We start from the raw sequence: 14,641 nt of genomic DNA on the forward strand, positions 1-14,641 counted from the left end.
GGTGTCGGTCCGTCCCGGTCCTCCCCCGCCGCATGAGCGCTGCCCGCCCCGACGGGGCGCACGGGCCGGGCCGGCCCCGGAGCAGCACCGCCCCGCACCGCCGGGACCGGCCGCGGCCCCGGAGCCCCCCGCTGCCCGCGGGGCGGGATCGGGTGCGGCAGCGGGGATCGCACCCACCGCCGCGGCGTCTGGCCGCCCGCCTCTGCCCCAGCTTCATTAGTAACCTGATAATTCCCCGGCAAAGCCCCGGCAGCGGTTCCACCACGGGGTAATTGCAGGACGGTAACGTGAGCTGATGGCGGCCGGGGATGGATCCTCACCGTTATTGATTTTGACAGCTAAATTGTTAAGCGAGAGGGAAATCAGATGAAAGCCATTTTAGAATAAATACAAGACATTAGGTTTAAACATTGAGGTTGCAAGAAAGCCCAAGAAACCCCTCGGAAACTCAGCCCGAGGCCCACCAGCTCATCCTCCCCTCGGCCAGCGGCTCTGCAGAGGAAGGCAGAGTGGCACGGGGACACGGGCAAGTGCCGAGGAGCTGTGCTGAGAAAGGACAATTTAAAACACTCATCCACGCTGGCAGGGGCTGAATTAGCTCCGGCTGCTCCAGAAGAAACACGTAGGAGTTTTCAGGGCCACAGCCATGAAAGCTGTCTGCCCCCCTACACAGCGGCGGGCGGAACAGGGCAAGGCGGGTTTTGTTAGCGTCGGAGCGCGGCGCGGGCTGTAACAGCCACCGCACACCGCGGCACTGACGGCTTTCTTCACTCCAATAATTACTGACCAGGCACTCTGGGCCCTGCAAAGTCAGAACAGGCTCAGGAACAGGGTGACTTCAGCCCAGCCTCCGCCTTCCCCCAGCCATGGGATCAGCTGCTCTCCCACCCTCGCTGCCTGCCGAGAGCAGGTAGGTCTCCGAAGCGCAAGTTACGCAGCTGCCCGTGCCAGGAACGCGGCCCATGTAGGGCTCGGGGGATGCGAAGCAGCGGAGTTGCTGGGTATTAGCACTAAATTCATCTTCTTTCTTACCCCCACCTGCTCCCTTCGCCAGTGCTGTAGCTCGTATGAGGCAGCGACAAGGAGGTTGCGTGTCACCGAGCCCAGCCAGAACCCCGAGACCTGGGGTTTGATGTTTATCCGTTCTCACGGGCCAAGGCACGATTTCATACCAGTCTCAAGTGAGGGAGTCTCACCATAGGCAGGAAGATTGTTGAAATACCAAGGAAAAACCCACACCACAGACATGGTGAACATTGTCCTTGATGTCCCACCTTGCTCCCAGGGATTTGCAGGAAATACAGGGGAAGCAAAGAAACCCCCAAGGGGACAGGACCGCATCCCAGGGGTAGGAAACAGCCCCTAGATGACTCCCCAGAGAGCCGGGTGCCAAGCCCAGCTCTCCTCCCCACCACCAGCCTGCCAACCTCCGTACTTACGGCTTCAGAGCCAGCCGCATCCTCCACCAAAGCGATGCCAGGCTTCCGGCACTTTCCAAACCCATTTTATGATGGTTGATATGCAAAGCCCCAGAGCTGACGCTCGTGAAAAAAAACCATTATGAGTATTTACCTCCTCCCAGCTCCAGGGTTAGAAACTCTGTGGTTTTGCTGCGCTATCGCCGCTGGCTGCTGAAGAGGCGCGGGGCCTTCGGGAAGCCGCAGCATTCCTGGGAAACGCAGGCAGCACGAGTGCCTGCCAGGCCGGCGGCGGCAGGAATGACCGACACCAACACTGACCTGCAATAAAGCTCCCCCAGGTCCGAGTCTGGCCGAGCGACAGACAAGGCACTTCTGTTAGTGACTGTGGTAGTGCGAAAAAAAATAAAAAATAAAAAATAAAGACTGATGGTATTGTCCTCAGATTTGTATCAGTGGATTTCGGCTGATGCCAAGCATTTACCACCCTCACTTCCTGCTTGCCACCCTCACTTTCCTGGAGGAAAACATGCATTTTAAACGTTTATTTAGAGCCATAAGAATTTCAACAAATTGTTTTTAAATACAAATAAATATCAAAGTATGTTTCTGACGGGAACACAACCACATACCTGATTTGAATCTAAGTATTTTCTAAATTCCTAATAGAAATAGAATTGATTGCTGTTCTAAGTAACACAGGCACAGATCCAGAGGACTACAAACATTAGACACGCAAGAACAAAACACACGCTGTTCACAGAGGAATGTAACCGTGTGTTATTGACATTCATAGGGGTACAAACTCCCAATGATACTACTTTTCTCTTTACTCAGGTACCCAAAAAACTAGAAAGCAAGTATTTAACAGCACAAGAGCTACTTTTGAACAATTCAGGCTTTTAACAACCCATCCATCACACAGAGGCACAGCTCCATTCCAGATGCTCGGTTCGCAGGCAGGGCGCGTGCTCTGCTTGGAGGTAGGTGCACCGCTGCAGGAACACAAACCTTACTTTGCTACACCAGTGAGCAGCAGCCACGTACAGAAACCAGGGGCTGTTTAAAAATTATTTTCCTTCTCTTGTTTGAGACCACAGTTAACCAGCTTGGGGAAGCAGCTCAAGAGCGACCAATGAGGTAAAGATTCATTGTAGAAAGGGCTAGAGAGAGCGCAAACATCGGCAAAATCACACCAGTATCTCCCGGGCCTGAGCACACGCATTCTCTAACATCCCCCTTGCACGAGCACTCACAGCACTGGGAGTACTAAGGAGAAAACGCTGCCAGACGGTGGTTTTATCTCAGATTTCTACTTTGTAGATAACGTTTGGGGAGAAAAACGTGCTGCAGATGAAATGGTTTAAGTGAAATGCCATCCATCAGGTTTGTAAACTACACACTAGGTGCAGGCAATGCTCAGCACGCAGCAGAACCATCTCGCCACAAACACTTGTGCCACTTTACACCAAGAGGCAACCGACCACCTTTACCAGCCAGTAAAACCAGAAGTTGGACTGGTTTGGTGGGCCAACGCCGAGGTCACACGCTTTGCAGATGTCTCAGAGGCCGCAGCGCTACTCTCACGCTGTCACATCTGGTTTATGAAGAGCTGCCACTGAATGCAAACATTAAACGTGCCACTGCTGCGCTCTGAGGCTTCGGACACAGCGCGGACCTCGGTGGTGTGCAAACACACCCATTCCTACATGGAGGCACATACCTACAGCCTGAATGACAATGAAAATAACTTTAAGGTAATGACACAGCCCGGGTATCATATTATAAAGTTACACCTTAAAGCTTGCAAATCAAAATGCAGAATAAATTTGCTTTGGTGCATATAAAATATTGCATGCACAGTTACTAGAAGTGTGGCAAAATCTATTTAAAATGAGTTTTATTGAGATGAAAAAGTTTTCCATGGTAACTACAGAATGTTAATCAAAACCAAGTGCTTCCCCTCCATTAAAAACACGAATCGGAATACTTTTTGTTCAAAAATACTTTAAAAAGTAATCAGTTAAATGGAGTATTTTTGGATGTGCTTTACTCCATACACTGGTTACTGTTTCTAATCTTGCTAATGAATGCACACTAACGAGAGGTTGTCTGCGTGTTCATCAGAGGCTTTGAAGGGAACCTACTTTTCTGAACAGCGTTCAGCTGTGAAGCTGCACTGGCAGTAAGGAGCATTCAGCAGAACACCTGAGGTGTTACAAAACACTGTGCCACGTACAGCGGTGGTGTGCTCCGCTGGCAGTATCCTTCTCACTCTACAAAGTACAAAAGCATTGGAGGACTCCAGGTACACAAAGCAGTGTTTCTTGCTATCGCTATCCGTTCACAAGCATCATCTTCTAGACTTCCAGGCAGCTCTGGAATAAGGAGTAGTCCTTTTCTTATCCGGTGGTTTGAAGTAAGAATACACAGGTGCTGCAGGGTATTCCGCATCTGGATTTTCTGCCATCATTTTCAGCTTGGCTTCAATGGCCTTTATTTTTGCGCTGACACTGGAAGGAGGAAAAGCAGAAGAGAAATTGAGCTTGATCTTAGCATGGAATCACACTACAGCAATCCAGAGGTTTTGTTGACGTGTGAATACTCAGTCACACGAGGAGGGGCCAGGCAGCCCCCATCGCTGCATTCACAAGCAGCGTGAAGGTGGGAGGCAGGAACCTACTGCTCACAGCCCACGCTGTTTCATTTCAGTCCTCAGCATGGATTCACTTAGGAAAGGTCCTCCAAGATATATCGCAGCACCACAAAATAACGGTCTTTGCACCTACTCAGCACTTTCTTGAGGACACTGAGCGAGACAAGTACACAACAAGGCTTCCTACTTCATGCAAAATGATGTCATTTAAAGAGGTCTGAGCATGTGCAGCAGAGCGCAGCTCAGACGAGGCTGCTGGAAACAGCAGAGAAATGAAAGCCAGACTTCCTCCCAGCTACAAGACCGCTGGCGATGGGAAAACCCCAGACTCTAATTAGGTCAGGAAGAAACATTATTTCAGCATTAGCAGGGTTTATCCCAAAGGGAGAAGCTACCCCAGGTTACACCCCAAGTTCCTAGAACTTTTGTTATTCACTGTTCTCCATCGGGTATGGACCAAGGAACGTTCCCTTCTCTGCTGTGGCTTCTTGCAGCATCCATCCTTGCTAAAACAACTCCTTTGTGCCACTGACGTAGCGAACAATCTGCATAACTGAAGTCTCTCTGCTCATTACTTCCTAGTGTGTTACTCCTGAATTCCAAGCTCATTTTATCTGTAGGCAAATTCATTATCCCCAGCCCTGGTTCCTTATCAAGTTCCACTGACAGAACACTGAGGAAAAAAGAAAATCACACATCCTTTCAACCAAACTGTGAATTAGCAAAGCAGGGCTACGTGCTTTAGGTAAACAGAGGGGTTGGAGAATTGAACCACATCCCACAGAGAAGACCAACCAGCCCTAACACTGGGGAGGGAAAAAAAAAAAAAAAAAGGACTCCCTCTGATTTTGTTTTAATCTTTTATGACTACAATAGAAATCCTCTCTCATAAGGATTTTGCTCAATCAAATTAGTACAGCACATAACCTTTCCCTGAAATTTTTATGAAAAAGCATGAAGCGCATTCTGTCCAAACGAGCTGGAACATTACATGTTCCCAATTCCCCTCTTTACCTTCCTACTGCCCTAGTAGCATCACATGTTACCAAATGAACTTGGAGTCTGAAGAGCCCCAAATCAAATGGGTTACTTTGCAGCAGCATTGCTGCCCTTCTAAACCAGCTTTTCTGCCACATTAGATTTTTAGCACAAACATAATGCCAACAGCTGTAGCTCTTACTGAAATTGAAGAAGTTAATTCCCTGCCACTGCCATGGTTTGCTCACTCATCACCCACTCCATCTCCTACCTTAGGTTAGACTGAGGTGGCTCTGTGCTGGAAGATGGCTCCAGACTGATTGGAAGGATCTTCTCATTCTTATTGTGATCATATCTCTGCAAACAAGAGACCAAGGATTGAAGTCAGCTGGAATTACGAACAAAGAAACATTTGCCCTCAGATAGACTTTAAAGTCAGATTAACATCACCTCAGATTTTGTAGAGCTTTTGCTATGAAGGATTTTGGTGGCCAAACACTGAAACAAATCCCAACCATAACATTTGTTTAGTACCAATATGGAATGTAGACTCTGATATCAAACACTTGTGTGCATTGTACTATGGATTCTTAAACCTTATCCTGTCTTATCACTTCTTGTTCCCTTCTACACGAGGCATGAAACAAAGATGGCAAATTTTAAAGCAACTACTGTACTGTATTGCTATGCTCTTTACACAGACATTCTGCAGAGTCAGAAGGTAACCCAAGCACGCCACGGCACAGAATCGAGCAGCACTGGGAGAAAAGAAAAAAACAAAAACAAAAGATAAAAAAGACCAGTTAGGAACCACGTCCTTTCTGTAGAAAGCAGCTTGTGAGCCTGTCATCTCTGTGGGCAACAGTCCTCCTGAACCACTCGCAGTGTTCTGCTTCCTTATTTCGCTTGGCACAAAGTCAGGTTTGTTTCTCAGCAGAGCTGCTCAAACCGACAGTGTCTGACAAGCCTTGGCCACTCATCTTAAAACTACTTAGCATGGTGCTGGTATTGTCTAAAATAAACACTTGTTACTATAAGCCACAGTTTTGTGTTAAATCCTTCCATTCACAGATTAGAAAATGCCATGCAAACTGAACTGATTATTTATGCGTGTTCTTCCCCATACCCTGGACAGCCAAGCACTGAGCTACCCTGTTGAACTCCCAGCTGAGCAGACACTCACTGCTCTGGCTGAAACCCCTTTTACAGCCTGATCATCCTTCAGGCATCCGGAAGCACGTGGCGCTCTAGTAGCTACAGAGCTAAAGAAAAGGGAGACTGGATTTGCACAAGCTTGGATGTGCTGGCAAGAGCCTGGAGCCCTTGAAGACAATAATTGAAACAATGTGGTCTCCTTTAATGAAGATACCTGTTTTGGTGTTTTCAGCATCCAGAACAGATGTGCTAGTATGCTTGGTAAGAGAAAAGGTAGAAAGCTGCTTGTAGGATAATCAACACACGCTAAAGGCAAACTATCCAAAGTAAAATAGCAAGAAGCAGCTCCCCTCCTGCCTCCTCCAAAATTCATTCGTCTGTAAAGAAAGTTTTTCAAAATAAACTGCTTTATCAAATACTAGATAGTAAATAACTACAGGAGAAACAAGGCAAGAATTTTAAAAAATTAAAACACAGACGTTCCAGAAAGTACTACCTAAGTTAGTATTGAAAACTTGATGCTTTATGCAATAGAGGAAGCAATAAAAGGATATTTAGTTTAGATGTGAAATACGTTGCTTTAAAGTCAGAAGGAGCTGGAATTTCCATTCATCTCCTAACCAAAAAGGGAGCACAACTACAAATGGAAAGATTCAAACTTCCAGCCAATCACTCACTAAGTTTGGGAAAAGTTAAAACATGGACAGAAGTAGTCTGTTCACATCCCTCTGATCAGAAACTCCCTTCCTAAGAACATCAGGTTACATGGCCTGTTCTTACAGCTACGCCAGCACAGTTCAGGTACAGAAGTGGCAGGTTGTTAATGCTTCAGTGAGAATTCTGTGTTAATGTTTCTGTGAGAGTTATTTCCTGGAATAGACTGAAATTATCTTGCCTGGCTAAGACAGCCTTGATATAAATTGTTTCTTAAAGTTTTTCGATTTTGCAAATTAAAAGCAGTTCTTATAGACAACAAGAAGCTTACCTTGACTTGTGCATGCGCCCACCGCACCACCAATTTCTTGGAAAGGGCCAGCTTCCCATTGAGACACTGGATCGCCTTCTCCGCTTCCTGCACAGGAAGACAGTTCAATAAACAAACCAGTCTTTAGTCAAAACTGACTCAGATGTAAAGAGCCTTTTTTTGTTCATCAGTCTCCTGCAAGTACAGCTAACCGACAGCAAAGAAAGTTTACCCCATTGTATCCCAATCCAGGAATATCTTTGCAAGACTCCAACATCCGAGCAACCAGACTTATCAGCCTTATGGGTTTATTCTTTCACTTGTTTTGGGGGGAGGAAATTGGGAAAGTGGTCATTAATGGAAAATACCAAACATAGAGGCCACTGGAGCAGCACTCTGAGGGAGGTTTATGCTGTAGGAGTTTCTCTAGAAAATACTGCGACCCATTACAGTGATGATGTGTCTCATTAACACCCATCTAGGCTCATTCCAGATCCTGCTCACGCACAGTGGGAACATTATCCACCTGGTCCTGTTCTAGGCTCAGCAGTGGAATCTCAGTTTTGGGACGCTCCCATAAAACTTTGATTCACAGCAGTTGAAGATTTACGTTGCAATGCTGTTCCACCTTGCTATGAATAACTTTCTAGAGCTAATGTACTGTGTCAGGGCTCTTCTGACTTCCCTACGGGCAACAGCACAGCAAAAATATGAGGTCATACAATCACAAGTAATCTCCAAGCGCACTGTTCTTCCTAACTTTTGAACAATCGTAGTTATTTTGTCATAATTCTGTTAGAACTCTGATGTTGCAGGTGAGCATGACTTGAAATTTTGATTTGTGCAAGAGCTAAAACCCTAAACGGACAGCCGGGGTAGTTCACTCCAGGATGCTGCAGATGTGTCATGTTATACATCCAGGAGCATCACACAAGTTGGTGTTGGTGCATTCACAAAGCCAAAAGAAAAACTAGGAGGACTTCAGAGCAGTTCTGGGTTTCAGGTGGTCTGGCAAGCTGATCCAAGGCTCTGCAAGGAGCACAGCATCTCCACAGCACAACCCCTCAAGCTCACTACAAAAGCGGATCAAAGAACTGGCCCTTTCTGATTAGCATTAAAAAGCAGGATTCAGGAAAAGACAGCAGAGGAGAAAGGAAATCACTATTGCTACTTCCAGGACCTGTCACAAAGTGGCTGTCAGAGGGGAGCTGTTGAGTCTGTGGGTTTGTGTAGACAAGGTATTTAATTTATCCCTTCCTGGTTTAGCTTTACATTCACATAAAACAAGATGGGGAAAGAAGCCAGTCATTTAAAATAGAATTTTAGATTAAAGCAACATACCTGTTTGGTTTCAAAGTTCACAAAACAGTAACCCCTCGGCTGCCCCTCCAGAGCACCAGACTTGTGAAAGAGAAAGTCAAATTGCTTTACTTTGCCAAACTTCTGAAGGAGTTTGAGAAGGTGGTATCTGAAGGGGAGAGAAGACATTCATGAAACCTTTCACCACTCCGAAAGCAGTGAGACAGAGAGGAAACCCCGACACACACACACGTGTATCACCATCAGTTACATAAACAGTTCAGCTGTGTCACACACGTGTTCCCAAACACCCACAGAGGTGGGTGCCCTGTACAGCAGCCCTTCAGCATCCATAACTCTGACCTGCATTATCAGAGACTGCTCCAAAACCCCAAGGCATGACGCTTCCCTCCTGGTGGTGCCAGCTGAAGGGCACGCAGAAGATCTATTAATAGTTGGCTTTTGGACAATTACGCAATGCTTTGCTAGACATACAGAAACGCAGCCGCTCTCCCACTTGCCTGGCAGAGCTGGGGAAGCAGGAAGACAGAAGAACAAGCAAAACAAACTGCAACCAGTAATCTACAGTAGACCAGGCGAAAAAAGGCACCAGACAGACCTCAGTATCATCCAGGCCAAATCTGCCAGTGCTTCTGGCTCAGACAGCTTTTCAGTGACATGCACATGAAAGTCAGACACTTATTTAGCCAATTATCTCCCTGCCATCCAGTGAGGAGTGTGCTGTTTTCAATAAACCTGGGAAAGCCAGAGTAAATCTGTCTGCTTAGTATCTAGTGCACCGAGCAACTTAAAATTAGGAGCACATTTGTTATACAGGCCACATCTAATCCTGAAAGTTCTTTGCAGCTTTTTTTTGTTCCCTGCGATCAAAGTGTTTAACATCATTAGCTGACCTAGAAGGAAAATGATACCTGTTACTATTTCACTGCCTGATCCCACTCCTAGAGTTTAAGAATTGTCTAAGGGTTTAATCAGGGCATCTTAGTCAGGACTCGTCTTCTCCTGATCAGCTGTACAGCATTCGTCAGCAAGACATGTAGTTTAAGCCCAGTTTTCAGCTTGCACGATAACACTTAGTGCTCTGAAAGCCTACCAGGAAAACTCAACGTGCACATGGACCACGTTCCAGACATGAACGACCAGTAGTGGCCCAAGACAGTCAAATTGCATCAGGCAACTTTAGGGACGGTCCAAACGGGAAGGGTAGACAACATTTTTCCTAATAAAGCCTGGTAGGATGTTTGAAAAGGGCCATAGCCCTTTGTTAAGCTTCAGAAGCCAGGCAAGAAAGTTCCAGGAATGTGAGTCATCTCACAGGATGGGTCACGGTGGACATTCAGGATATGCACTTTTAAAGAGGTGAAGGTGCAGCAAGTGTTCAGATGAGCAGTGCAGAAGGGCCAAGTTAACTCCCAGGGGAATAAACGCATTGTAATTGATTATGGAAGGCTTCCTACATCCTCTGGAATATAGACGAAGCACTGTGGTCTTCCAAGAGGCCTATGAACAGTCTGTCTCTGCTCAGAAGGCAAGGCAGACAGAAAAGCGAGGGCAGGAAAAAAAAAAAGGAGCTGGTTACACGGTAGCCAAGTTTCACCACTGTACCTCAAGCTACCAACATGCAGTCACAGATGGACAGGTAAAACCACTAACTTTGGAGACACGGGATGTAGACAGACCCCCACATGTGGAACTTTCAGAGCCTCCAAAATACATAAACGCACCTCAGGTTGTTTCTGTAAACACATTGCTACAAAAAGCACTTGCAATTTCAGCAGTATGAAAATAAAGTCCTTACCACTAGGATGCTGTTCTCCTTTTGGCAATTCCAGGGGCAGTGGAAGGGCAACAATTATTCTCATCACATTCTGTTCAGCAACAAAACCACCCCTGCAGCTACCCTGCTAGAAGGAATACTTGGTGGGTTTTTGTCTGAGAACCTCTGCTTTCAAATAATACTTTCCTAGCAGCAAAGTGGTGGTTGTTCCTTTAAAACAAATTTCATTAAGAGTCTAGAAGCAACCTACGTAATTAATCTATTTCATTTACAATCTTTAGATCACAGATGATGCAAACACTATTTTCCAACCATGCATGCAAGTTTTACAACTGCAGGTCATCTGCTCTCTCCATGGAACAGCTCAGAACTGAAGTCTTGTATAATTAAAAGTTGCTGGCTGTGATTATGATTTGTTATTGTTAATGTAGTGAGGGCACTAACAGTAACTTGACAAGTAGTTCTCCAAGCCAAGAGGACTTCAGTACTGAAGGGAGATCCGTCACGGAAAAACCTGAAGCCTTAAAAAAAAAAAAGTGAGAACATGTAAAAAGCTCTACTATGGCAACGACTTGGGTTATCCAGAGCTTGGAAGTGATTTGCACAGATGTGGCCCCACCGCGCCGTAAGGATCCCCGCAGCCAACCTCAATTTCCACTTCCTGTCATCTGATGTGAATGCGAGACAAACCAGCAGCTCCCCCGCTTCCTTTTCCTCCACTCTTCCTCCTGGCACCCCGAGCGCTATTCAAACACCGGCACGGCTTCCTCCCAACAATGCTGTCCCAAGGATGCCGCGGCGGTACCGGGCCACATGCAAAAACTATTACTGCGAAGAATTGTGCCCCACGGGAGGCAGCAGGAGTCTGTAACAACAACTCGTGTTTTCTAGGGGAGACTCATCAAGACGGGATCCTCCACAAGCAGCACGCAGCCAAGGAAGCTGGACACCCGCTGCTTCATACCCGTGGAAAACGAACGGTCACTGAAAGGCTACTGTGAAGTAGGCAATATGCACGTGTAACTGTAGAGCTGGAAATGAAATTTTAGCCTGTCCGAAACGTTGACAAGTCTCAAAAGGCTTTGCAAACAGGAATGGGCAGAGGAGACAGTCCTACTCCACTTGCCACATGGGAGACAGCACCAAGCTATGGGGTTATCTTCCCCGCCTAGAGGTGATGTGAATGAACGGTTGTGCCACAGCACATCTCCCACCCCACTGTGCAGCTGGGGGGCAAACGCTGCACCAGGGTGATGGTGAGGGAACTCCATGGCTTCCTCGCTCAGTGATACCAAACCCAGAACCGACCATCTGCTGCCCTCCTCATGCACGGCCGTGGCAGGACCCACAGCAGGGATCGTTCAGCATTGGAAGTGCCAGGAGATGGCATCCTACATCATGAACAGCTTCATGGTCCTACAGTGGCAGCTCACCCCCTTAAGCTGCTAAGAATAAACTCAGCAGACTCTTAGTACTATCTTCTTCCACAGGCAAAACAATCCTCTAAGGATGCTGGACAAAAGAAGAGAAGTCACCCAAACAAACATTACTGGGAAGGAGGAATGCCCACCAGAAGACCCACCATACCCCAGCACATAGGGTATGTCAGCATTTGAGATCTTTTGAGAATCCATTTGAGTCACAGTTACTCAGTGTATGCAAGAACCTCCTACAAGCCACCCACTCGCAGGCTGTAATTTGTGGGCAGCCCTACGTTTATAAATTCCTATTACTGCAGCTTGTGCACAAATGTGTACGTTACCTATTAGCTCCCTAGCGCTTGATTGCAGCTATAGGTTGCTCTCTAAATGGAAGTCTTGGATTAATTCAAGACTTTCTGAACTCATTCCGGCTCAAGAAAGTCACAACCGGTTATTAACCTTGCTAACAACTCAATCAACTTTACTCCATCTTAAACAAACCTAACACAGAAATTGCAGGGGCAATCCTTCAAAAATCAGATAAAAGCAGCAAATGAAGAGACAGCTCTTTAGTTTTCACGTATATGTTTTTAGTCACATGATTAGTAACCTCAACAGGGATCATTCAGACGAGCAACTACGAGCAGAGATGTAAGCCCTTAGGATAAGACAGTAAGGGTCAAGATGATTTATAGAAACTTACTGACCTGACATAGAAGCACACTCTTTCTCTCTACGCTGACAATGTGTTAAAAGGAATTTCCTCCTCTTCTATTCACAAGGAAACAGAGATTACAATACAGTTTGCAGGACAGAATAGTCATTTTTAAAGCAAAACCAAAAGCAAGACACAGAATTACAAAGCCTGGAAAAAGCAAGAAGCTTAATTCTCAACTGTCACTCATCGCTGGGCAAACTTTAATCATGCAGTAGCATGGAAGCACTCCAGGTTTGATGATGCTGGAGAACGAAGCCCCTTGCCCACAGCGGTGATGCTGCTCTAGACACGGTCCCTGGCAGCGAAGGTACCAGGGCACCTGTGCCCCACACCCAGACTGCTGAACTCATGCAGCTGCAACAGATGATTCGAAAAGGAACAGCCTGCCCACGCAAGAAGCCAACTGAAACTCACAGAATTAATTTCACTCAAGCTACGAAAACAGTAAATTTTGCCATATAACGCTATTCCTGGCCTGGCCTAGATTCAGAGCAACAACCTGGACTGAAAAGGTCTTTAAAAACACCCCTAACGATCACCCTGGGAAGTGAAGGATCTAATGCATCTACAAACACCCACTATTATTCCCCTCACACTCACCCAGTTTCCTAAATATTTAAAGACCCAGCTCAAGAACCCCTATATCTAATTTTACGTGGTCAGTGAATGCGGACAAACCAGAGCAACATAGCTGTGGGATAAAAATGGTAATTAATGCAGAAACCACCCAAAGCTGAACGGCTGAAAAGCACAATGCATTAATGATTCCATTTAGAGGCTATTAGAAAACTGCTCCGTTAAGATGAACCACATTTAGAATAAAAACCTAGCACCTGCACACACACAAAAAGGAGCAGGAAGAAGAAGTATTCCATGACAGACATATACAATAGTTAATCAAAAATGCTTGTTTCTTAGGAGTGTATAAACCCCAAATTGTTTTGGTGGTTGTTTGTTTTGTTCTTTTTTATAAGTCCTAGTGATTTCTCAGCGCACTATCCAAATACTGGACAGCAAGTCCTGTTTCCTTGACAATTTAGCTGTTCAAATATCATCTTTGCTCAGAAGATAATTATCTGTATTCTGAAGAAAACACAAAACGCACACGTGTTTGATTTATGCACTCAGCCGACGTAAGCAGCCAGTCACACCGCACCTTGGTACCACTCAGTTACTCAAGCGAGTAACTCTCCTCTGTTCAATCTGCATCCCACGGCTGACATCAGCAAAATAACAAAACAAGGCTCTTGGTCACCCTGAACGTCTCAAACCTAAAATTGGAACATTTCTCTGGTCTAGAACACAAAGATTTTCAGCTTCCAGCCCCAGCAGTGGCCCAGCAGATCGCTGTACACAGGAGTTTAAGCACCTGCCTCCCAGCCACTTGGTTTGCCGGGCCAGCACAGCCCGGGAGACCCCCCCACAGACACCCCACACCAACACCCCACACCCCTCCCACTTCAGGCCGTTTGCTGCCGGGCAGCAGCACCGGGCACACACGGGGCCACCCGGGCAGAGCCGTGGGAGCTGCGACCAGCTGACAAATCTGCTCGAGTGGGCGACGGCCACCCCTCGCCGCAGGGCACAGACAAGCGCTGGGTGTGTTACACCGGCCTCCCGGGCACCGGGGAACCCCCCGCGTTCCGTCCCGCACCCGGGCGAGCCCCCGGCACCGGCGGCAGGAGGGTGGGCAGCGCTCGGACCCGGGGGCAGCCGGGGAAGGGACCGGGCAGGAGCGCGGGCGGCCGGGGCAGGAGCCGTGTCACGGTCCGGGGGTGCTGCGCTGCGCTGCGGGGGGAACGCGGCCCCACCGACGGGTACCGGGGGGGGGCGGTGCCGCCGCTGGGGGCGGGGGAGCGGGCGGGAGGCGGCGCCCCGGAGGGATGCGGGGCCGGGGAAGGCGGGGCCGCTGGCCGGGGGTGCCGGGGGTAGCGGGGGCGCGGCGCCGCGCGCACGGGCACTCACTCGGTGATCTTGGGGTCGAGGTTGCCGATCCAGAGGCGGTGCCCGTCCTGCAGGGCGCCCTCGGACAGGATGGAGGCGTTCTCCAGCGGCAGCGCCTGGCGCCCCGGCTCCATGGCTCTGCGGAGGGCAGCAGTGAGAGCGGGCAGGGCGGGGGGCGCGGGGCGGGGGGCGCGCCGGGCACTCACCATGACACCGCGGGACCGCGCAGGCCGCGGCCGCTCCGTCGTCGCGCAGGCCTCGCCCCGCCCTTGGCGCCGCTTTGTGACGTA

At 48.0% G+C, this 14,641-nt stretch overlaps 1 protein-coding gene across 1 annotated transcript; it reads right to left on the bottom strand.

Annotated features, from left to right (window-relative positions):
* Positions 1 to 2,174: 2,174 nt before the first annotated feature.
* Positions 2,175 to 14,587, bottom strand: RBM18 (RNA binding motif protein 18). The gene is made up of 6 exons (XM_086625117.1): positions 14,558 to 14,587; positions 14,373 to 14,489; positions 8,513 to 8,639; positions 7,193 to 7,279; positions 5,324 to 5,409; positions 2,175 to 3,931 (listed from the first exon to the last, which is right to left on the bottom strand). Exons 2-6 carry the CDS (start codon positions 14,483 to 14,485, stop codon positions 3,772 to 3,774), a joined length of 573 nt encoding a protein of 190 aa, XP_086481243.1. The 5' UTR covers positions 14,486 to 14,489; positions 14,558 to 14,587; the 3' UTR covers positions 2,175 to 3,771.
* Positions 14,588 to 14,641: the final 54 nt, after the last annotated feature.

The sequence above is a fragment of the Tauraco erythrolophus genome, chromosome 22, assembly GCF_009769465.1.
Source record: "Tauraco erythrolophus isolate bTauEry1 chromosome 22, bTauEry1.pri, whole genome shotgun sequence".
Classification (NCBI taxonomy): Eukaryota; Metazoa; Chordata; class Aves; order Musophagiformes; family Musophagidae; genus Tauraco; species Tauraco erythrolophus.

Excerpts from the sequence above, each read along its gene's own strand:
- RBM18 (XM_086625117.1), bottom strand. The coding sequence starts at position 14,485 with ATGGAGCCGGGGCGCCAGGCGCTGCCGCTGGAGAACGCCTCCATCCTG. Across the intron at positions 8,640-14,372 it reads CTCGACCCCAAGATCACCGA|ATACCACCTTCTCAAACTCC; the intron begins GTGAGTGCCCGT and ends TCTCCCCTTCAG. Across the intron at positions 7,280-8,512 it reads TGAACTTTGAAACCAAACAG|GAAGCGGAGAAGGCGATCCA; the intron begins GTATGTTGCTTT and ends CTTCCTGTGCAG.